This window comes from Phalaenopsis equestris, unplaced genomic scaffold (assembly GCF_001263595.1).
Source record: "Phalaenopsis equestris unplaced genomic scaffold, ASM126359v1 Scaffold000428, whole genome shotgun sequence".
Taxonomy (NCBI): domain Eukaryota; kingdom Viridiplantae; phylum Streptophyta; class Magnoliopsida; order Asparagales; family Orchidaceae; genus Phalaenopsis; species Phalaenopsis equestris.
In genome coordinates, this window is record NW_018164869.1 from 1,639,972 (window position 1) to 1,665,907 (window position 25,936).

General features: G+C 34.7%; 2 protein-coding genes across 2 annotated transcripts in view; one reads left to right on the top strand and one right to left on the bottom strand.

The window, feature by feature from the left end:
- The first annotated feature begins 5,943 nt into the window (after positions 1 to 5,943).
- On the top strand, positions 5,944 to 7,856 carry LOC110027440 (agamous-like MADS-box protein AGL61). The gene is made up of 2 exons (XM_020728885.1): positions 5,944 to 6,262; positions 7,495 to 7,856. The coding sequence occupies exons 1-2, from the start codon at positions 5,944 to 5,946 to the stop codon at positions 7,854 to 7,856; spliced, it is 681 nt and encodes a 226-aa protein (XP_020584544.1).
- A 13,995-nt stretch (positions 7,857 to 21,851) lies between these two features.
- The window catches only part of LOC110027576 (psbP-like protein 1, chloroplastic), a 28,683-nt gene continuing 24,598 nt past the window's right edge, over positions 21,852 to 25,936 (bottom strand). The window contains exons 7-8 of the mRNA XM_020729065.1: positions 22,545 to 22,641; positions 21,852 to 22,181 (exon numbers count right to left, since the gene is read on the bottom strand). Of these exons, the coding sequence (XP_020584724.1) occupies positions 22,078 to 22,181; positions 22,545 to 22,641 (201 nt within the window). The 3' untranslated portion in view covers positions 21,852 to 22,077. The remainder of the gene's footprint in view (positions 22,182 to 22,544; positions 22,642 to 25,936) is intronic.

Here is a 25,936-nt window from a genome sequence, read left to right on the forward strand (position 1 = left end):
CTATGTCAGATATGTCAATTTCATGAGCATAGGGCAACTCATTCGTAACTCTTTCGACTGGAGGTTTTCCCGGTTATTGGGATGTGGTTGCTTCGGGAGTTACAAACACCTTTAAATTCTCATACTTGATCAAAATTTTGATTGAGCTTTAAATTCATGAATCTGTTGCAATCGATTGGGGCCAACCCAACGGTGTTAAGGTATTAAAAGTCATCCCCCCTTCCTGGGGTCAGGGGGACTCTTTGGTCGTTCGACACCGGAGGGTCGTGTCGAGGTTGTTGATCCTTCTCTTGGGTTAGTGTGCCTTTGAACATTTTAAAATTTGGTCTTTTGGATCTTGAATTTGTTGGGCTACGAACTCTCGGGGAGCACTCAAAGTTGTTGGTCTCCCTATTGTGGGGTTATTCTTCTTCGGTTGCTCCGCTTCTTGTTTGTGGCATGATCCAAGCTTACCACACCTTTTAGAATATTGAATGTAAAATTTTATGTAATCACGCGCAATGAATAGAGTATAAGAGAAGAGTTCATGAAGATAGACAGAGAGAGAGAGGTGGTTTCTATATTAAGTCTATAATGTTTAATGAGCAGTAAAAATTGGTTTAGTCCCTTTACAATAAATGCTTTCCCTATTTATAAAGGTCATAGCTTAATAAACTAAATGACTTTTCTTATGTGGATGGGGCTCACAACAATCAGTGTGCAATTAATCATCCTGTAGTCATCTTTTTCTCACGATAGCTTTGCTTTGTCGGCTATCCTCAAAAGGTTTGGCTTTGGCGGGATATTTATATCAATGTGAGGTGGTTCCATCATAAAATACTTGTGAGGCTGACTCTTTCATCGAGCTAGGTAAATTTCCATATTGGATTAGCATTCCCTATCGTGGGTCAAATGTTGAAGGTTCGAACATCCCTTGTAATAAATCCTCATATTGATCAATTTGTCAATAGTGATTAATAATCCTCTACTCACCTTTTGGCCTCGTCGCCTTTCTGACAGGTCTTATGAGCTCCTTGCAAAGAGTCTTCTTTCATTGTACTACTTTCTTTTGGAACGTTGAATTCTTGTGAGACACTTTTTTAATATACAAAACTACAATAAAAAACAAAATTAGTGCTTTGAAAGATAGTTTAAGGTTATGTTTGGGGCAGCTGCAGCTTCTCAGATTTCAGTTATAGTTGCACTGTCCCAGGAAGTTGTTGCCGGGAAAATACTCTGGTGAAGCTGACTGCATGTTTGTTGCAGCTGTATGAAAATAGCTATGGGGCAGCAATTTTTTTGGAAAAATGATCATTCCGCCCCTGTTTAGTAAAGTTGTTTAAAACAAAACTGTGACGGTCACATATTTGATACTTCAGAAGTAGAAATTTATTTCAAAACAGAACAAAAGTTCAAATACACAACTCACTTAATAGTGAGTACTGAAAGTGCTAAATGAAAATAAAAAAGCAAATAAAATTACAAGTAAAATAAGAAATTAATAATGTATAGTTTCATGTAATTTCTTTCTTATTATAATAATGCCTATTATGATGTCCAAAATAATATATATATATATATATATATATATATATAAGAGACTAAATTAATATAGTTCATTAACTGCTATTACAATATTTTTTTAATTTGTTTTTTGGTTTACTTTAGTTTATTTTTCATTTTAAGAATAGTAAATTAAATGATTAATTATTTCTCTCATATTTCTATATCATATTACAAAATATATACATAAATATTAAATAAATAATATTAACATTACATTCCAAGTAAAACAACTTAAATAAAAATACCTTAACCATACCAGGCTCAGTACGACAACTAGATTGGCTCTCTTGCTCGAAGCTTCTTCAATGAGTGAAGCTCGTCCCTTCCTCCTCGTGCACCGATGTAGTCTCTCAGTTCACCCTTCTTGTCTGCACTTCTCGAAGACTCATTTGGATTCAATCACAAGCTTTATTGTCTACGCCGAACTCTAACACCTCATGTCCTCTGTTCGACGATCACAAACTTCTTCACATTCAACTCATCCCAAGAAGGAGAGTATTCCTCTTCATTCATATTTTTCTTCTTCCTCACCTCGCCTTGCCTCCGCCTCACTCACTTTGCCTCTCGTTCACGATAACACGGGGCCACAGGGTCGATAACACGGAGCCACAGGGACGATCTCGTGGCCAGCAGCTGGCGTCCGCGAACGTAGCATCCAAAAGAAAATTTTTTTTATCAACTTTACAGTTTGGAGCCGCGCAGCGCGAATTACGCCCCAAACGGAGCCTAATCTTCTTGTACTGGCAGTGGTTTAAACTACTTGAATGTTGGTTTAAACCATGTAGATATAAGTGGTTATTGCTAGAAATGATAGATGAGACGATTGGTGAAAGGTACTATTGTATTGATCAGAAACATCTAATTGTTATCTGGGTTTTCGCATCATTTTGACAATTTATACATATTATGGGCATTGTATTCCTGTGATGAATTTGTACAAAAAATTGTGGATATAACTGAAATTCTTTCGTATGTTTTCTGGTATAAAAATTGTAAAAAAATAATTATAAAATATTTGTAATGCTGCCTTTTTAGGCTAGTTCTACTATCAGCATCAGTCACAAATAGGGGTGCGAATAAGTCAAGCTTGAGCGAGCCCAAGCTTTGTTTGTGTTCGGCTAGTTAAAAAATATCAATGTTCATTTTTTGTGCTTTTATATATTGGGCTCAAAAAATACATTCGTGTTTGGAGCCGAACGAGAGCTGTTCGAGAACGAGTCATTTTGATAAACTTAGGAACACAATCTTAGGAATGTTAGAAGTATGTGCGAAATTTAAATCTTAATGTTTAAATTAAGATATTCATTTGAGTATAATTTAGTATATATTTATTTTACTTTTTAATTAATAATTATAATTAGTTATAAATCTCAGTACCCTTGGAGTCAATTAAGTTATTTAAAAATAATACTAATCAATGAATCATATATATATATATATATATATGATACACCAATAACAAATTTTTAACATCCGACGCGAATATCGAGGCATGACACGAATCTCAAGGCAATTTTTTGAGCAAGAAATATTCAAACTTCAATTAAAAGCCACCAGATCTCCGATTTCACCAAACTTATAGTCAAACTGACCGACTCAATAAGACGGACCTAATGATATCAAAATTAGTTCAATATGAGTCAAATCAAGCCCATATCAAGTGATTAAATCATTTTTGTAAAATTTTTGGACACATTTGGAAGATCAAACAAATGTCGAATTCAGCGAGTTCATACTTATATCGAGCGTCTCGACAAGGTGAATCCAACGAGCCCAAGATTGCTCAAGTCCGACATCGTTAAAGCACTCAAATGTCTATCAAACATCATCTGATCGAGGGAAGTTCTCTAAACCGTTCGATTAAAATGGTTCATATTCTTGCATTAATTGCAACCAAAACACTATAAATAGAGTCTTACTCCTCACATGAGGGGGAGGCTTGAGAGAGAACTTGAGATTTTTAGAAGGAGTTCAAGTCCAGCATCATCACTACCATCGTCAATCGTCGTCGACCACCACCGACCGTCAACGACCACCGACGACCTCTGTCGACCACCGTCGCCCACCGTTGAACACCGTCAATCACCGCAGCCGACCATCGTCCGTTGTCAACCACCGCAGACCTTCAACGACCACCGCTCAACTGCTGTTAACCTCCGTCATCAATCGTCGACCACCGAACGTCGTCGACCGCCGCTGACCTCTGTAGACCACCACCGACCGTCATCGATTGTCGTTGACTGTCGTCGATCACCTCAGACCTCCGTCGATCACCGCCAACTAGACGTCATTAGCTGACGCTGTACCATAGAAAATCTAGTAATCATTTCTCGTATGTGGGACAAAGGGTCTCTGTAATCGTCAACTTATAGTGGATTTTTATAACTGGGCCACACTCCGTGGTGTTTTCCTTTTACGAGTTTTCCACGTAAAAACTTTTGATGTCATCCCAAGTTGAATCATTTTCATTTGAATGTGTGTTAAATTCTCGCACAACGCTAAGACGATAATCCATCACTCTACCGCCGTGAATTTTCTAGCACGCAATACGAGCCCCGACCATTTTTCATGCGCCTATAATTTGAGTACCACACCTTACACTCGGGGGGAATCGAACTCTAGACCTGATGGGACTTACAGTAAAACCTGCCAACTTGCAGGTGATGGCTTGCGACACACACACACACACACACACACTATAAAAATAAATAAATAAATAAATAAAAAACTAAAGTTTAACACAATATAAAAGGAATTGTCAGAAGCTATTATAAGAGCCCAACCATCTCTCATGTGTCTAGCAATTAAAGTACCACACCCCACACTTGGAAATATCGAACCATCAAAGGGGACTTACAACTCACAAACAAATGTCCGACCAACTGATTTAAGTACGTGGTGTGTGTATATATATATATATATATATATAACATAAAAAATTTGATCGTACTTGACTGATTTTCTTAACGAACGAATCAAAAAAAGACAATTTAAAGAGCCGAACAAGAGTTTTTCATGAACAAGCAACAGCCACAGCCGCCAAAAAAATAATTTTTTTCCAACACAATTTTACGTCAAAATCCTGACTTCCCATGTTGCACAGTATTTAATGCCAATTGATCGAGAATTTTCCCACCTTTAAAGGATCCTTTTATTTCTTTCCATTCAGAAACACAATTTACGAAACATTGATTGGTCCATCAAGCGAATTAATGAACAATATCCAGATCAAAACAACGATACAGAATGAGATAATGTTTCTTACACGCATATTATCATTAAAAAAATATTTCATATGATGAAGATGCAATCATCATTAAAATATATAGGAAGCCAGGCCTTATTATGCACGCCATTAATGTTCAGCTAGATATTCCTTATTAATGCTGCATTACACACGATTCCTCATCTAAATACATAGAAGGCAGCGTATATACAGCCGGCGCCGGTTTCCTAATACGGCAGACATGAGGAGTAATTTCTTGTATCTTTAATTGATTCACTAATCCTTAATTACACCATAATTACACCATAATTACTGTTTTTCAAACCTCACCCTCCATGAAAATCTGGTTATAAAATGGACCAACCCCTGCATGCGTTTCTTCCGATATTTCTCCACCGAGCTTCTCTGTCTCCCATACAAGGCATGATTTTTCCTTTTTCTTTTCCATTTTTTTTCTCAGTTTTGTTCTTCTATCTGCGGTTGTAGATTCTGTATGGTAGCATGATGTTAATAGGATTTAGCAATGAATTTTAACTTATATCCAATCAAATATGAAAAACTAAACTAAACATTGATTTTAAAGCTCAGTTAGATCAAATTTTCTCGAGTTCTGTATGTTTTTTTCTCACATTTTGTTTTTTTACGAGACAAACTTATGACCCGTTTGAGACAGTTTATTTGGTGTTGTGGCGTTTTGAAAGGGCAATTGGGTTGTTTGGGTAAACTGCGTTTTGGCAGCTTATGCGTTTTCAAAACGCTGAAAATGGAGTTTTCATGTCGCGCCTATTTAGGTGCGGTGACAGCTTTCTTGCAGCAGTCTGGTGTTTGTAAAAAAAAAATAAAAATTTATAATAGTCACCGCATCTAGCTTATCAGCAAATTATTCAATAAGCTACAGCTGCCCCAAACAGATAATTAGTCCATCAACGCTTGCAAACTCTGCCGTTGAAAATAAATATGAATTTATCATATTTGATAAATCCTATTTGAAGCCAAACGCCAGCTTAGTTTATGATTGTTGTTTCTTGAATTGTTTATGCTGGTTGATGGGTATTATTCATCATAATATCGCCAATTCATTCATATGAATATTGTACATAATATTTGCTTATAACATGTTGTTATAATCATCATTTTATGATTGTTTATTTTTTTGATTTGTTTAGATGATGATGGTGAGGAAGAAGAGGCAGAGCATGGGGAGGCAGAAGATTGCGATGAAGAGGATAGAGAACGAGGAGGCGAGACAGGTGTGTTTTTCAAAGCGGAGGGCGGGGTTGTTCAAGAAGGCCACGGAGCTGTCCATACTGTGCGGGGCGGAAATTGGAATAGTGGTGTTTTCACCGGCCGGCAAGCCGTTCTCATTTGGCCACCCGTCGCTGGACTACATAACGAGACGGTTCGTCGGCGGAGGGCCGGCGGTGGTGGGGCAGTTGTGTGGGAGCTTCGTTGAGGGTGAGAAGTTGCAGCTTCTCAACCAAGAGCATGCGGGTAAGCAGGAATTTGTTAAATAAGTAAAATTATTTTTATTTGAATCAATTTTATTATTTTAAAATATGTTTTAGCTTTAGTTTTGCTATAAATTTTCGTGTAAAAATCCAAACGCAGTTTCAGATAAGCTGGCGAAGCGCGCGAACCAAACGATACGATGATGTTTTGAAAACACCGCCCGCACTTATAAGCTGCACCAAACGGACCCTAAGTTATAGTATTGCTATAAATATTTCATATAGCCTTATGTTGATTTATCATTTTTATTATTTTTAATATTGATGAGTTTAGCTTTTTAGAGTCTTTGAGGCTATTTGGGATCACTTACAATTTTTTTATTTTTATTTTTTTAATTTATTTTGATTTGTTATATTCTATTTTGAATGAAATATATTTGATATATTATAGCATATTTAGTTATTTTTAAAAAATATTCAAAACAATTTTCAGATATTAATTTATATTAAAAATTAAAAATATATATATGTAAAAAATTAATACATGAACATATTTTTGAAATAAAAAGAAAAAATAAAAATAAAATGATCCCATACAACAAACTCTTGACTACAAGCGTATAATTTCTAAAATCCTTAACAATTCAACTATATGACACATACATTACATATCTATGGATACACACACACATACATTACATATCTATGGATATATATATATGTATATATATATCATTACACACACACATACATAGATATAAATATATATGTTTGAATATATGTATGTGTGCATGTGTGTATATATATATACACACATGCACACATACATATATTCAAACATATATATTTATATCTATGTATGTGTGTGTGTAATGATATATATATACATATATATACATATATATGTATGTATGTATGTACACATACACACACAAATGAATGTTTGCCACTCAAATCTTATGTATTTACATGTCTAACACCTAAACTTTAATTTTTGCATATATTCCCTTTATACATGTATGAAAAAAAATGTATATTTCATTTTTTTAAGTTAAAATAGTGATATTTTTTTTATGTAATATGAATTATTTGGATAGTACAAAACTATAAAAAGTTAGGCATTAGACATGTAACTAGGGATGACATGTATATAAATAATATAAACTAAACTTTAAATGGAGTTACATCTGATTAAACTTAATTATTATTATAAAATCATTTTATATTTTGAATATAATTGAATAAAAAATGAGACAAAACATGAACTCCATGCAGGGCTGATGGAGAAGTTAGAGGAGGCGAGGAGGATAAGGGCAGAGCTGGAGGCGGACATTGCAGCCCAGCCGGTCGGGCCGGGCCTACCGTGCGACGTGGAGGTACATGAAATGAGTTTAGAGGAGCTAGACAGCTTCCAGAAGGCCCTAGAAGAGCTGAGACGGAAGGTTACGAACAGGCGCGAGGAGCTCGATATTCAATCCATGGATACAAAAATGATAAGGCCCATCGTTCCGCCGCGATTGGGCTACGGAGGTGGTTATTTGGGCGGGTATAATGGGCTGTATTTGACGTCGGGTCCGGCCGGCGGGTTTTATAGGCATAGGCCGGATTTGACCGTTGGATTTCCGGTCTGGCGATAAGTAGATTACTTGAATAATTATGGTTTTTGTTTTTCATACAATATATTTCTTTTATTGATAAAATATTTTATTTATTTGCTTTGCTTGCTTTTTGCGATTAAGAATAATGGAGGATGACTGAGTATTGATGAAAATCTGCTGAGCAGTACAATTATTATATATATTACACTTCTCGAAGGAAGAAGGTTGGGGGCACACTCCAACTTGAAAACTTAATGGATGATACTTTGGTTACTCCTGACAATAAATAAATATATATATATATATATATGCATGCATATCACTTTCATCTTAAACGTCACATTAAAAATATTATTATTACCTATGAAGCACGTATACGTCAAATCAAGTGTCAGATTCTTGTCATATATGTGCACGACTGACATGGGCTACTAAATGTTTGACATAGTATACATCATGTCGAAGTCTTATATTGAGTTCAACCAAGCCCAAAGCATGGCTTAGCATTGTTTAACGCCACTCCACATGATATTGACCGGGATGCAGGACATGGGATCTTAATTACGCACTTTGCTTTGCCCTACATTTAAGCAGAAGCCCAAGAGACAACCCAAAATCAAGTGACAACCTTCTCAAGCAATCCTTGGTACTTTGCTGGCATTCTGGAGCAGTCCTTGGTATATTGTCGTCCAATTGTGAGCAGTTATCGACCACCTGATTGTTAAATAGATTGAAGCAAGCCCCTCATTGAGAGGCCCTGAGCGAACCGATCCCTTCATTGATGCGATCCAGAGGTTCATTCCTAATATTTCACACTCTGACACTGTGAGTCACATTAATTAAATTTCTAAAAGAAATTACTAAAAGTGTAATTTTTACAATAAATGATCAATTTTTTTTGAATAACTAAATAAATATTTTATATTGATTATTTAAATGATTTATACTTCATCGATGAAGTAAAACTCTTGATCTATGTAGTCGGATTTGCATATTCAATGAATTCGGATGAATTTTTTTGTACATATTGGATTCTATAAAGACTTGACCTATATTCTTTGTATCCTAACATGCATTCAATGTACGTTAAATAATATATATTAAAAATATTATGTTTCATGTTTTTTGTACGCACTTATTCTTTTCTATCAGATATAGAATTTATGTGAGATCTTTGAAATATTCATGTTTTTTTTAAGAATTGTTCACTGACATATAACTTCTTTTTCAATTAAACAAATTTAATTATAATTAGTATTGTTCACTCGTGATATATCACCAATAAACATGAATCTCGATGTATGACACAAATTTCAATACATTCAAAGTTCGTTAAATAATATATATTTAAAATATCGTGTTTCATGTTCTTTGTATGCACTTTATTCTTTTCTATGAAACTGAAGAATTTATGTGAGACCTTTGAAATGTCATTCATGTATTTTTTTTAAAGTTTTTCAGTAACATATAACTTCTTTTTCAATTAAACAAATTTAATTATAATTAGTATTTTTGACCCATGATATATCACCAATAAAAACACGAATCTCGATGTATGACATGAATTTCAATACATTAAAAGTTCGTTAAATAATATATATTAAAAATTATGTGGCTCAAGTTCTTTGTACAAATTTTATTCTTTTTTATCAAACTAAGGGTTTGTTTGGGGCAACTGCAGCTTCTCAATTTTTCAACTGTAGCCGCACTGCCTCATGAAGCAGCTGCGGGTAGGGGTGTAAACGAACCGAACACGAACGAACAAAGCTTGTGTTCGTGTTCGGTTCGTTTAAAATTTAGTTTGTTTGAAATAAGCTCGTGTTCGTTTCTTAACGAACGAGTCGAACACGAACCGAACATGAGCTGTTCGCGAACGACGAGCCAGTTTGACATCCCTAATATTAATATATAAAAATAATATTATATATTAATTATATAACTTATATTATATAAATATTCAATATCTATATTAGTATATTACTACTATAGTATATTAATATATTATTATTATTATTTTATTATATATTATAATTTATAAAATTTAATGTTTTAAAATATAATAATTTTTTTATATATAATTATTTTATATTATTTTATATTTCAAACAATAACGATTCGAACACAAACGAACGCATCACTGTTCATGTTTGGTTCGTTTAACTAACCGAACGAAAAAAAATTTGTTCGTGTTTGTCTCGTTTACTTATCGAACGAATCGAACACGAACTCATTGACGATCTGAACATGAACTGTTCGCGAACAACGAGCTTTTTTGACAGCCCTAGCTGCGGGGACGTTGGTTGTCTTTTTGTTACAACTAGGGGTGTAAACGAACCGAACACGAACGAACAAAGCTTGTGTTCATGTTCGATTCGTTTAAAATTTAGTTTGTTTGAAATAAGCTCGTGTTCGTTTCTTAACGAACGAGCCGAACACGAACCGAACACGAACCAAAAACGTGCCGTTCGCGATAAAAATAATATTATATATTAATTATATAACATATTATATAAATATACAATATTTATATTAGTATATTACTACTATAGTATATTAATATCTTATTATTATTAATTTATTATATATTATAATTTATAAAATTTAATGTTTTAAAAAATATATATAATTATTTTAAATTATTTTATATTTCAAACAATAACGATTCGAACACGAACGAACGTATCACTGTTCGTGTTTGGTTCATTTAACAAACCGAACGAAAAAAATTTGTTCGCGTTCATCTCGTTTACTTATCGAACGAATCGAACACGAACTCATTGACGAACCGAACACGAATTGTTCGCGAACAACGAGCTTTTTTGACAGCCCTAGTTACAACTGTGTAAAAATTGGACAGTTGTTTCTGAAAAAATAATCATTTTATCATTTTTTATCATTTTTTATTAAATCTGTTTAAAATAGAACTGTGACATGCAATTGTCTCATTCTGCCCTTATTTATTAAATCTGCTTAAAATAGAACTGTGACATGCAATTGTCTCATTGTGAAATTTAGAGGGTAAGTAAATAAGTCAATGTTGAACTTGGATTTTAGCTTTTCAGTATTAAAAAAAAAGAATGCAAAACCATGGCCAAGTTGGAAGGCATTCTTACTGGATAACGTTTATTTAAATTTTTATATGCCCATAATTAAGAAAAGCATATGAATAGCTATTCATCAAGTTGTATTAAAATTCTTTCTATGTAAGGCATGGTGCAACTACTAATTGAAATGACAAAGTATTTCTTCTACATTCCAGTGTTGCTTGAACATGAAAGTTGCTAAAATTATTTGCATCTTTCACTTTCTTTGTGACATCTTCATCGCACGATCTTCTGGCAAACCGTACTTCAAATATTGCCCGAAAACCTCGCCGAATCACTAGATTAGGCAGAGCAGCTCCGGTTTCGGCATCTCTGCCTGGTTTTCTTGGGGGAAAGTTCAAGGGAGCGAACACGGGTTAAGGGACGGGGAAGCGGTCCTTGGATTCAGTTGGTTTGATCAATTGACTAGAGCCAGAGATGATGAGGTTCTCTGATTCGGAGTAGCGGGGAAAGATGAGATGCTCAGAGAGGTCAAGAGCAGTCGGGTAATACTTATGTGAGCGAACGCAGGCTGCGGGGTCAATCTCGTGGCCCGCGTTTTCGTAAAAATGTGAAAAATTCTGTCGAGATGTGCTGCAACTGCCGCCCTAAATGACACAGAATTGTGTCTACGTATCGTGTTTCGCCTCTGCCCCTACCTTAAACGGGCCCTAAAGAATTTATGTGAGATCTTTGAAATGTCCTTCATATATATTTTAAAAGTTTTTCACTAATATATAATTTTTTATGAGAGATCTTTGAAATGTCATTCATGTATTTTCTAAAAGTTTTTCACTAATATATAACTTCTTTTTCATGTCAGTTGTGTTTTATTCTTTTCTATCAGACTAAAGAATTAACGTAAGATCTTTGAAATGTCATTCATATATTTTTAAAAGTTTTTCACTAATATATAACTTCTTTTTAAAAAAAACACAAATATCAATGTATGACATGAATCTCAATGCATTCGAAGTTCGTTAAATAATATATATTAAAAATAATGTAGCTCATGTTATTCGTACGAACTTTATTTTTTTTCTATTAGACTAAAGAATTTATGTGAGATCTTTGAAATGTCCTTCATATATTTTTTAAAAGTTTTTCACTAATATATAACTTTTTTTAATTAAATAAATTTAATTATAATTATTATTGTTGACTAGTGATATATCGCCAATAAACACAAACCTCGATATATGACACGAACTTAATGCATTCAAAGTTCGTTAAATAATATATATTAAAAATACTGTGGTTCATATTCTTTGTACGTAATTTATTCTTTTCTATGAGATCGAAGAATTTGTGTGAGATCTTTGAAATGTTCTTCTGTATTTTCTTAAGAGTTTTTAACTAATATATAACTTCTTTTTCAATTAATCAAATTTAATTATAATTAGTATTGTTGACCCATGATATATCGCCAATAAACACGAATCTCGATGTATGACACAAATCTGAATGCTTTCAAAGCTAATGCATTATAAAAATATTATGGTTCACGTTCTTTGTGCACATTTTATTATTTTCTATGAAACCAAAAAATTTCTGTGAAATATTTGAAATGTCATTCATGTGTTTTTTAAAGAGTTTTGCACTAATATATATAACTTCTTTTTCAATTTAAAATTTTAATTATAATTAGTATTGTTGACCAATGATATAGCGCCAATAAACACGAACCTCGATGTATGACACAAATTTTAATATGATATTTTGAGCATGAAATATTTCAATTTCGATTAAGAATCCTCTAGAACTCTGATTCAACAAACTTATAGTCAAAATGATCGACAAGACGAACCCAATGGTACTAAATTTGGTATGATCTGAGCCAAATCAAACTAAGATCAAGCCTTTAAATCACTTTTGAAAGATTTCAGAGCATAATTGGAATGTCAAACAAATATTAAATCTGATATGCCTACAGTCAGATCGAGTGTCTTGGTAAGATGAATCTAACGAGTCTGAGATCGCTCAATTTTGACAACACCAAGACACTCAAATGTTCATCGAACATCGTTCGATATAAGGAATCTCTCCGGGTTGTTCATTGAAGTGGTATAAATTCTTTCTATATCTGCAAAGAGGCCTCTCTTAGACTCTATAAATAGAACTTTACCCTCCTCTTGAGACGAGACCCATACCTCAAGCGAGAAGAAGACCAGAGCTTGCAGAAGGAGCTGAAGCTCAACATTGTTTTTACACCAAAGATTCAGCTAATTCCTATCATTTATGCAGCTACTAACTGTCGTCTACCACCATCAGCCACCCTCTACCATTGACCACCATCGGTTGTCACCTGCTGCTTACCACAAAGTCCCTTGTAGAGTCACAATGTGCATTGCGGAATTCCATAGTACGTTATGAAATAGCAAAGCACCGGGCGAAGCCAAAAGGTCTCCATCACATTGTATAATGACGCATTTCAAAGACGACGAAATGATAAACCAAGAATACGATACAAAAATGTGCCCCACATATGGTATAATGGTGCATCTCTGAAGACGATATAACAATTCATCTCGAATATGATGCAACAACGCACCCCATAACAACGACTTACAACCGTCATACTTAAAATGTGGTGACCATCTCTAAATTTCTGAAGTTCTCTCCTCACATTTCACCAGTACAACCTACATGAATAACTACGACCTATGTGGTCCACGGCTTGTACAACTCTCAACTCCAACCCCGATAGCTTACAGACATCATCACAGCTCACAACTACGATGTACGTGACCAATTATGACCAATGTGACTCACAAATCACAAGCTCCTGACTCTAGCCCCTGCATTCTACTGACGTCATTACAACTCAACACTATAGCCTACGTGATCAATTAAAACCCATGTAGCTCACAACTCGTACAACCCTTGACTCTGGCCTTGGTTTCTTACAAATGTCACCACAACTTATTATTATGGCCTAAGTGATCAACTACGACGCCACCACAACTTAGCATTATGACCTAAATGACCAACTACGACCTACATGATCCACCACTCATGCAACTCCCAACTACGTCCTCTGTAGTGCAAATGTTATCACTACTCACATAGCTCCTAAATCTGGCCTCAATGACCTATGGAGACCATCGCAAATCACTACTGCATTTTACGTGCAAATACAACCTATGTGGCTAACAATTCATGTACTTCTTGACTCCAGCCCTTGCGGCTTATGAACGTCAACATAACTCATCACTACAATCTACGTAATTTTCAGCCCATCTGGTCCCCAACTCTAACCTCAATGGCCTAAAGATGGCATCATAATTTACAACTACGGTTTACATGACCAACTACAACCTACATGGCTCACGGCCCTTGCATCCTCGTACTATGACCTCTATGCCCTACTGACACCCCTCTAGAAGCAATGTTAATGAAATATGGGAAAAAGCTCCAATAAACTTTATATAAAAATTTTTTAAGTAAGAATATAATTGTTTCCCAAGTGTAAGAAAATGGATGAGTGATCTAAAGTTAAAGGCTCCAAGATTTTGACGCTAGAAAGAGAGAAATCATTCACTCAAGAATTATTACATAAAGCGTTATCCGATAAGCTTTTGATTAGATTTAAAACTTATGAATTAAACCTATTGACGGAGTGCCCAATATTGAAGAGGTCCATTATACCACTAGATGATATGCAAATATTGAAGTCAAAAAGCTTAGAGAGGAGGGAAAAAAAGCCTTTAATTTTTTCTTCTTGGGATCTAATGTGGTTAAAGTCCCCCAAAATATCCAAGATCCTTTCTTGTAGTAGCACTATTAACAACATAAATGAAAATAATGAAAAAAATGACAGTAGTAGAGAAAGTGAGAACATCAAGAATATATTTAGGATGACAATTCAACACAATAAAAAAATTGTGACATTCTATTTGAGCAAAATTCTATCATTAGAAGCATCTGAGAATTCATTGGAGCCATTGTCTAAAGGAAATAATTTGAGAAGAATACTTTTAAGAGGGTTAGAGATGTAGGAATAAGAAAGTTTAGTCTCAAGCAAGAACAAAACATCCAAATTATAATCTTTCACCAAACTCCTACAATCAACAATATGAATGTCATCATTTATTCCACGAACATTCCAAGTTCCAACTTTAGGGTAAAACATAAGTTATGTTGAGAGGTAGAATCATATTCTTTGGGATGTCTACATTTGGCATTGGAGGTTAAGGGTTGTGTGGAGCTGGTGAGGGAGATATTAGAATTAAAGGGGGAAATAGGAGAGAATCTAGTTTATCTCCACTTTCCACTTTGCTCTAAAGTCCTACTTGATTAACCCTCATATTTCTCATCCTTCCTCGCACCCCACTTCATGTACTTCAACTTCTTTAAATCCTAAAAATCCACCTTCAAATTTCATTTATTATTTCTGAGATGTAAGGCAAAAAAGAGGAGAAATGGGATTTGATATCAAGTATGGTTTAAAGTTGTCATTTTTGTTGTGTAGAAAATATCCAGAATTTAGAGGAAAATGAAAGAGAAATGACATTTAGGATCTTTTAGGGCTTTATTTTGTCATTTTTGTTGAATGGCAAGATTTAGGTTAAATTATTTATTAATTTTTTATATGAAAATCTAATACTCGCTTAAATTTTTAGCTTGTTTATGAGCTTGCTAAAATATTTGTTCACTTGTCACAAACAAATCAAGTATACACATTGAAAAATGTAAAAAATTTAAGCTTGAACAATAAATGAAAGCTTGAAACAAGCTCAAACCGAACATGAAAAACTTATAATTATATCAATTCAAGTCCGAACAATGATATACTCAGCTCGACCCGACTCGATTACAACCATACTTATGGCATAGCCAGATAGAGTAAAACTCCATTGCTTGGAGCCTTTTAATCCCTCTCGTCATCGGAGAATGTGATCTTGTCATCATTGCAAGAAATGAAAGGGAGATTAAAAGAAGGCGGCTTTCCATAAATACACGCTGTCAAAGAGGGGGGAATTCGTCAAGCAAGGGCACGAAAGCCCTGCTGCAGAGAGGAGACCTAGACCAGAGCAACAGGTTTGGGAGGAGGAGAACTAGGGAACATGCGTAGCCAAGGAAAAGGAGAAACTCTAGCTGAAACATATGAATATTTATGTTTTACCTCTCGCCTTCAAGCACAACTCTACTCACAAAGATAAAGACCTCCAAATAACATTGTGAATCTAATCTTATAAAATTTTAAATTTCAATATTAATTAATAAATATTTATTTTTTGTGCTAAAACGCATAGCACATTAATTAAAAATAATGTGAACTTTCTTAAAGGGCAAAATTAGTTCTCATCCTACCATAAAAAAAAACCCTTTAAAATCTATATTTATATATATTTGTATGTATGTATGTATGCATGCATGCATCTATCTATAGATGTGTGTGTGTGTGTGTGTGTGTGTGTGTGTGTGTGTGTGTAGGTATGTATACATGTACATGTATATGTATGTATGTAGGTATACATGTACATGTATATGTATGTACATACATACATACATACATACATATATATATGTATTTACAAAAATACAACTCGCGCGCGGCACAACCCTTAGTCTGTTGGTGATGGGGTCACTATAAGTCCTCTCAGGTCAAGGGTTCGATCACGCTGTGGCGCGGGAGCTCTGGAATATTAAGCACATGACGCGGGATCTCATCATGGGGCCAAAAAACTCATGGGAAATTGATATTTGGGTCTCTTCCGAATACCGATTTCCTTTCTTATACATACATACAAACATACATACATACATATATGCATATGGGAGAAAAAATATACTTAAAATAACTATAAGATAAGTATGTTAAAAAGAAAATGATACGGTCATGTTTTTTTTCCAGTACAATTGTGTTCTTTTAATATAGAAATCTTAATATCTTATACGTTGAAATTTTTATGCGAAAATAATGTGAAAATGAAGAAATTCATATAACAACTATCGAACACAATAGATTTACGTGATTCGGCGTTAAGTTGACTCGCCTATGTTCACGGGGAGGGAGATTTCACTAACACTAAATGGGAACAAAGAAAAATGAATTGGGGTTACAACTTTTGCACTTCTCACCCCTCCTCTCTCATAAACCCTATGTTCCTTTTATAGAGAATGACTAAGGCATACAAGTAAATAAATCCAAAAGACCAAATTACCCCTAATCACAATAAAAGCCATAAATACAACAATCTCCATCTAATCTTTTTCTTCCATATAAGTGAGAGATAACCAAATGAGCTACAAAATCCAATTAAGTTGCGCAAAGATGGCTATATATGCACCCCCTACTGAAGGGATTAAGCCTCGTGAAGTTCTTCAAAATGCCGACTGAGCAATCAGTCCTGAGTTCGAACGTTCACCAATCTTCTATAGTATGTGAGCTTTTGGACTGTTAGTACCTTTAGAGCATATCTGTTGGATTCTCTTTCGTGTATATCTTCTTCAACATAATCATGCAATCATCAATCAAGTCCCGAACAAAGTGGCATCTCACATCAATGTGCTTGGTACGACCATGATGAATTCGATTTGTGGCAAAAAATATTACACTCTGACAATCACAAAACACAGTCAGAGAGTCATGATCAACTCCAAGTCATCCAATTGGCCCAAAATCTATATCACTTCCTACATTGCCTCTGTGATTGCCGTGTACTCAGTTATCGTAGTAGAAAAAGCAACAGTAGAATGAATAACTGACCTCCAACTGATTGAACCTCCTACTTATGTGAATAAATAATCATTCATAGATTCTTGCTTATCCATATCACCTGCATAGTCTGAGCCAGTGTAGCCTACACACAAATCTGTAATAGATGACCGTCTCTCAAACACCAAACTAACATCAAATGTACCCTTTAGATACCTCAGAATACTTTTCACAGCCTACCAATATTTCATTCTTGGATCATGCATGAGCCTGCTCACAACACCAACTATTTGTGCAATGTCTGCTCTAATACAAATCATGACATAAATCAGACTATCCACTGCACTAGCATAAGTAACTGATTACATATATTTCCTTTCCTAATCATTATTAGGACACTAATATGAACTCAACTGAAAGTGAGATGCAATGAGTAAACTCACCGTCTTGCTTGAGTCATCAACCTTAATTTTTTTCAACACCTTCCGAACATAAAATTCTTACGAAAGCCAAACCTTTCCAGTTGTTTTTTCCCTGAGAATTTTCATGCCAAGAATTCTGCGAGCTTTACAAAACTCTTTCATTTCAAAATTTATGGACAGTTTGTTATTCATCTTATCAACCTCAATATGACTAGTAAATGCAATCAACATATCATCAATATATAGAAGCAAGTAAATAACTCATTGTTGGCCAACTTCTTAAAATATGCACAATAATCATATTGGCTACTCATGTGCTCATGCCCCCTCATGAACAGATCAAATTTTTTATATCACTGTCGTTGTGACTGCATTAATCCATATAAGGACTTGTCCAATTGGTAAATGAAGACTTTTGATACTTTATATCCAAGCCGCTGCAACATATAGATCTCATATTGCAATTCTTCATGTAGGAATGTTGTCTTCACATCAATCTGTTCTAAGATCAAATTGTACTATGCTACAAGTGCTAAGAGAACACAAATTGAGGAATGATTGACAGTTAGGGAAAACCCCTCATCAGAATCAATCCATTCTCATTGCATAAAGCTTTTTGCCACTAATCTTACATTGTATTGCATATCAACTCCATGAGACCCTTCCTTCTTTACATACACCTATTTGCACTCAATGACTTTCCTTTCCAGAGAAAGCTTCACCAACCTTCAAGTATCATTCCCCCGAAGATCACAGTATGAGATCTCCACTCTTTACAGTGAAGAAATTTTTGCCTTTGTAGCTAAAAGTGTAAATGCAATATGATCCATCAACCAAGCTAGTTTTTGAACATTTTGGGACATGGTCTTGCTCCTAGCAATAGTTTCCTAAGCAGGAATCTCATCCTTCGTATCATCTTCCACCTCCTCTTGAGCACTATTAACAAAAAGATTCTAAGTTGCAACTAAATTGAATATCTGAGTCAGAAAATATAAACTATACAGAACAAATAGAGTTGCATCAAACTCCAACTTCTGTTGCATATATGTGGTCCCAATAGAACTCTCCACCTGACTTAAGTCCTAGTTTTTTCTACAGGTTTGTCTCGTCGAATATAACATCTTTTTTAATTACAACCTTCCTTTCAAGCTGATCATAATTGACTTCACGCCTAAAGCCAATGAAGATCGTCTTCTTTGCTCGTGAATTCAGCCTATCATTCTGCACGTAGTAATAAGCTGAACACTCAAACACTCTCATGTGCTCATAATCTCTAACAAATTACCCGACCACATCTCCTTTGAAGTCTTCTTCCCAATAATTACAAAAGGCAGACGATTGACCAAGTGACGGACATAATATATGGCTTCATCCAAATAGACTTTATCCATCCCAACATTGGATAACATGCACCAAACTTTCTTCACCAATGTCTGGTGCATCATCTCTACCACCCCATTCTACTATTGTATCTCTCTAACAATGAAGTGGTGCTCTATCCTAGCTCTCTAACACTCTTACAATAATGCATTCGAAGTGTATTCACTCCATTGTCTAATCTAATACATCGTTTCTTTTTACAAGTCTGAGTCTCAATCCTTTTTTTTCCAAGTTATGAAAAATCTCCAACACCTTGCTTTTGTGTTTTATGATGTACACCCAAACATATCTTGAGTAACATCAATAAAAGAGACAAATTATCTCCTCCTGCTAATGATGTTGTCGGTATCATGCCCTAAATATTTGTGTGAACATACTCTAAAATAAATTTTGTATTGTGGATGGAAGTACAAAAAAACACTAATGGCTTCTTGTCAAATACACAATGTTCAAAGAAAGCAAGCTTGTAGGTGCTCACTCTGATCAATCATTGTTTTACCAAAGGCTGAAGTGAAATCTTTGCAGCATGAGCTAGTCACGTATGACACAACGTAGTAACATCAAAAGAATCATCAGCAACAACCATCGTTCCAGCCATTATACTACCCTGAAGATAGTAAAGGTTGTGATGACGAACTTAGTGCATCCACCACCTCACATCGTCACATGCAAATGTTTTATTTGTCTTCGAATTTCGTCACATCAATTTTGATGTGAAATATAACCACCTAATGAATCAACTTTTCAACCTCCACAGTGGACGTTAAAGTACCTACATCAAGTTATCATTCGTTGTTACCGCCGTTGGAATCTCTTTCTTAAGAAAAATATTCTAGCAAAATAAAATCTTCCCTAAAATACTTTTTCTCTTAATTTAGAAACCTTAAAAAAAAGATAGAAAGAATATAGAAATTTACTTTTTTTTTTTTCTTTCCTTTTTTTCTGTTTACGAAATTGTTTCTTTTTCCGAAAATTCTCTTCTTTCCAGAAATTCCTCTTTCCCCTTAAAAAAAAAAATCATTTTTTTCCTCTATTTCCAGAAATTCCTCCGCTAAACTTCCACGCGAGCTCCTAATGTTTGTTCCTTTCGCTGGGCTGTGGGGCCAATCCAGCAACCGAGCCAGCCTACCATCGTCCTTCGCGAGGAGCGTATTTTTTGTCCGGACTCCTGACGTAACTCTATGTGTTGCGGAGGTTATTCCTGAATTATTTTCAGGTTATTTCTCAATTATTTTCAAAAGTCCCGAAATAACTCCGAAATAACCCAAAAATAAAGACCGCGTGTTATTTCTGAGTTATTTCGGGATTATTGAAAATAACCCAGAAATGATCTGGAAAAACTCAGAAATAACCTCCGTGGCACGTAGAGCTACGTCAGGAGTCCGCACATAAAAATTAGGTCATCACGAGACAGGCAAACCTTCTGTGGGACCCACAAAAAACCTTGCCTGGAGTCGCTAGAACGACAACCACTCCACCTAAACTTTGCATCCAAGTAGCTTACCTGCCGCCGCTCAGCTGTCAAACTTTCGAATATATCGGGAAAATACGACAGCCCGCCTGTTGCAAAAATTACTGACAACACACGAAATTTGCTGCCATCAAAAGCTGAAACACACTCCGATCACGAACTTGATTCTCTGATACATATTCTTATGCGAAAATGATGCAAAAGTGAAGAAATTCACACAACAATAATCAAACACAGAAGATTTACGTGATTCAACGTTAAGTTGATTCACCTACGTCCACGGAGAGGGAGGGATTTCACTAGCATCAAATGAGAAGAAAGAAAAATACGTTAGGGTCACAACTTCTGCACTTCTCATCACACCTTTGCGATAAACTCTAGCCAAAAGTCCAAATTATCCCTTTTCATAATAAAATCCATTAATACAACAGAAATGTCCTTTTAACATAGGTAACTTAGATACATCCCAACCGCATTTTTTTAAAAAGAAATCCAATATTTTACATCATACATATTATTGTAAGGGACTGCTTGATTCGAGTTTATGAAACATTAAGTAAATTAAACACATCAATCGGCTCAAATGCCGGCAAATCCAATTTCAACAATCTACCATTTTCAATTTTTTTTCTGTTTCCAAGAAAGTTCTACGATGTCATTCATTTTTTGATGATGAGATCTGCTAATATGATAGTTCTAAGAAAACAACTACCCTACTTCCTTAAAATAAATAAATTTTATAATACTAATAATAGATTTAAGAAAAATGTAGCTTCATTAATTTTACAATTATTTTTATAAATAACTATAGCCACAACAAATGGACCAAAGAAGCTTACATATACCACTCTCCAAATTTTGTTCGCTCGCACAGACAATCCATCGAAAAAAACTTTCTTTTTTTCATATAAGACGAGTGCTCGAATTTAACACATTGAAATTCTTCGCCTTATTTTCAACCAATATGTTATACATTTCCATCAGACGAGCAAAATATTATCACGAATCACAAGTTTGTGTGGTTAATAGACTTCTAGAAAAGAGCTCTGTTAATCATTGAAGCAAATGATCATAAAGAGAAGGCATCATGTCTACAAACACGATTTAAATGTAGGCAGCATAACACAGGGAAGAAGATGGTTACCTTGGAAAACAAGAACAAGAGTTGAATTAAGCAATGAAATGAAGAAATTAAAAGCCTGTAGTGGCAGAGCCAAGAACTTGGCAACAGCACCTTCACTCTCTATAATTTATCAATTTTGAAGGAATCCACAACAGTGTGCAACCTATCTTTCATCTTCTCCCATCTTCTTTCATTGGCGCCAGTAGTCAGGGTGTAAAACTTGCCTGCCAGAAAGAGCAGTTCTTAGTACAGTTAGACAGCCATTAATGAATACTGGATGTGAGGCAATCAGAAAGAAGAGAGTATGATACAGATAAATTACTGGAGCTGAGAAGGAAGACTTATATACATGCCACTCAATTCCTGTTTATTTAAACTTTAACTTATACATATATGCATGAAAAGGTGTATTTTACCTTTTCATTAAGTTAAAAAAGTAATTTTTTTATGTGATGTGAAAGATTTGAGTGGTATAAATATAAAAAACTAAGTGTTAGAAATGTAAGTACATAGGGACTGGGTGGTATGCATGTAAATGACACAAATCATAAAAGATATTTTGCAGGACAAGAAGAACGGTTTTGTACCATTTGCTATAACAATTGTGCCAAGAGCATGCCTGGTGAAGTTTGGTGCTTGAGCTGTGAACTCAAAGATGTAATATGCTTTCCCATCAGCATCATGCTGATCCAAAACAAAATAAATTGATGTTAGTTCCAATGGTAACTGGACATTGACATATTTACATACGACCCAATTCTTTTATATTTACATATCTAACACGATACTTTTCTTTTTTTACGTTTATACCAACCAAATCTTCCGTACCACACCCAAAGCACCACTACTTCAACTTTTTAAAAAAAGGAAATTCAACTTTTCATAAAGTGGTATATAAGTAAATATTGAAATTTAGGCGTTCGATATGTGAATACATGAGAAGTGAATGATATGTATAAATTTTTCTTGATATAATTCCTTCTTGAACCTTCTTATGAAATGGAGCAACAAACGTCATAAATCTGTTTTAAATTACAAAATATTGTTTCCATGTTTGGAACCAAGTTCTAGAAGAAGTAACACAAAAAATGGCTCTAAAAACAAGCATTTATGAACCAAAGACCATTTTTAAGATGAGAAAAAAGAAGGGATTGAAGAGCTGAGAAGCTTGAACCATGAGTAAATAATACACATACAGTCTCTTACATCCTCTACTGGTGATAGTTTTGATATTTTAATGAATTCAATAGATCAGACTGAGATTCAAGCTCTAAAATCACTCAGAAGTAATGATTTCATTCACATTAAAAAATGAATAGAATCAAAATCATCAATTTTTTAAAAGGGATAATTACATGCAAACCACCCGAAACATTGATATTCATAAATTAACCACCCATGTGACTTTTTTTGAACTACCGAACTAATGTTTCTATGAGTGCCTCGTATTTATGGGTTTAGGTTTTCCCATAAATTTTGATATTGTACTTGAAAATGGATATCGATGAAAGAGGGTGGCTAATTTGTAAATAGCAACTTTCGGATCGCCTGTATGTAATTTCCCCTTTAACATATTTGTTATACTAGCAGCCGAATATGCCCTATGAAAATCCTCCATCTGACAAAATATTTAGTTGATCTACTAAACGAGCCTTAAATGCTAGGCTGCAAACCTTTCAATGTCAAAGACAAACATTATTTATGCAAGGGAATTGGAGATGTAGACAAATAAAGGTGTCAAAGGTAAATAGAAAAACTAATAAACCTGTCACAAAATTGACTAGATATTGCCCATGTGGTAAGTATAGATAGTTGCATGATCCTCAATCTCCACATTTGAATGTGGTGAGTTACTTAAGTAGAATGAAGCCGAACTCTTAAACATCAAGGCGCATTTTGGCGCAATGGTTAGAGTTTTGATAGAATCTCCAAAGTTGAGCATGCTGTCATAGGAGCAGTCCTAGGATAGGTGTTGTTGACCCACACATATACTCCACAAAATGAGTTGATCGGTCATGGTGAGAGAACCAAATGAAGAATGCGAAAATGCATAATCAAATTTGGAATTCTCGAACATGCTTGAAATTCACCTCGAACAATGCTCTTTAGCAAAACAAACTCCGCCGTCACATTTCAGAACATCACAATTACCCAAGGAACAGACTTTCATGATCAAAAGGAGAGGGCACGATGAAAATGACTGGCCGAAGACGTAACATGCTTAATTTAAACTCAAATTATTTTGATCGTCAACGAGGTCACCAAAACGATCTCCGATGAAAAAACAAACTACAAAAATGCATCTGAAATATCAAAATTCCCCAAGGAGAGGTATTATGTGATTGAAATGACAATGTACGGTAAAATCGATGAACAATCATTGTGACATATAATTTGGGCCCAATTCATCTCGATAATCATCGAAAGTTACTTAAATAATCTCCGATCACAAAATGGACTGCGAGAGTGTGTCCGAACATCATAATCTGTTTTAAATTGCAGAATATTATTTCCATGTTTGGAACCAAGTTCTAGAAGTAAAAAAAAAATTACTCTAAAAACAAGCATGTATGAGCCAAAGACCATTTTAAGACGAGAAAAAAGAAGAGATTGAAGAGCTGAGAAGCTTGAACCATGAGTAAATAATACACATACATGGTCTCCTACATCCTCTACTCGTGATAGTTTTGATATTTTAATGAATTCAATTGATCGGGCTGAGATTCAAGCTCTAAAATCACACAAAAGTAATGATTTCATCCATATAAAAAATGAATAGAATCAAAATCATCATTCATAAATTAATCATCCATGTGATTTTTTTAAACTACTAAACCAATGTATATATGTGTGCCACGTATTTATGAGTTTGGTTTTTCCCATGAATTTTCATATTTGATTGAGTTCTTGGAAAAATGGATGAATGAGGGTGGTTGATTTGTAAATAGCAACATTCGGATGGTCTGTATGTAATTACCCCTTTAACATATTTGATATACTAGCAGCCGAATATGCCCTATGAAAATCTACATCTGAAACAAAATATTTAGTTGATCTACTAAACGAGCTTTAAATGCTAGGCTGCAAACCTTTCAATGTCAAGACACATTATTTGTGCAAGTGAAAGTCACAAAATTGACTAGCTATTGCCCATGTGGTAAGTGTAGATGGGCAATAAATTGCAAGATCCTCAATCTCCACATTTGGACGTGGTGAGTTAGTTAAATAGAATGAAGCCGAACTCTTAAACATCAAGGCACCTTATAGTGTAACGGTTGGAGTTTTGATAGAAGATCCAAAGTTGAGCATGCTCTCATGGGAGCATTTCTGGGATAAGTGTTGTTCATCCACACATATACTCCACAAAATGAGTCGATCGGTCATGGCGAGACAACAATGAAGAATGCAACACGGTACGATCAAATTTAGTTTCTCGAACATGCTAGAAATTCACCTCGAACAATGCTCTTTTGCAAAACGACTCCGCCGTCACATTCAGAACATCAGAGTTACGAAAGGAGTGGACTTTCATGATCAAAAGTAGAGAGAACGATAAAAATGATCGGACAACGACGCAACGTGATTAATTCAAACTCAAATCATCTCGATCGTCGACAAGATCACGAAAATGATCTCCAATGATAAAATAAATCACATGAGCGCATCCAAAATATCAAAATTCCCCAAGGAAAGGTATTATGTGATTGAAATGACAATGTATAGTGAAATCAACGAACAACCAGTGCAACATGCAATTCAAACTCATCTCGATAATTATCGCAAAACGAACCACGCGAGTGAGTTCGGAACTCTCGATTTGCCTAGAGAGAATATCTATATTGTCATATTTTGATACAACAATAAACGACACATAAATCAAAGCATCTGAAATTAAAACATTTTTAAAATTGAGAGGTAAATAATTTAAATAATATAAAAAAGGAAATTATTATATTTATGATAACATTATATATATATA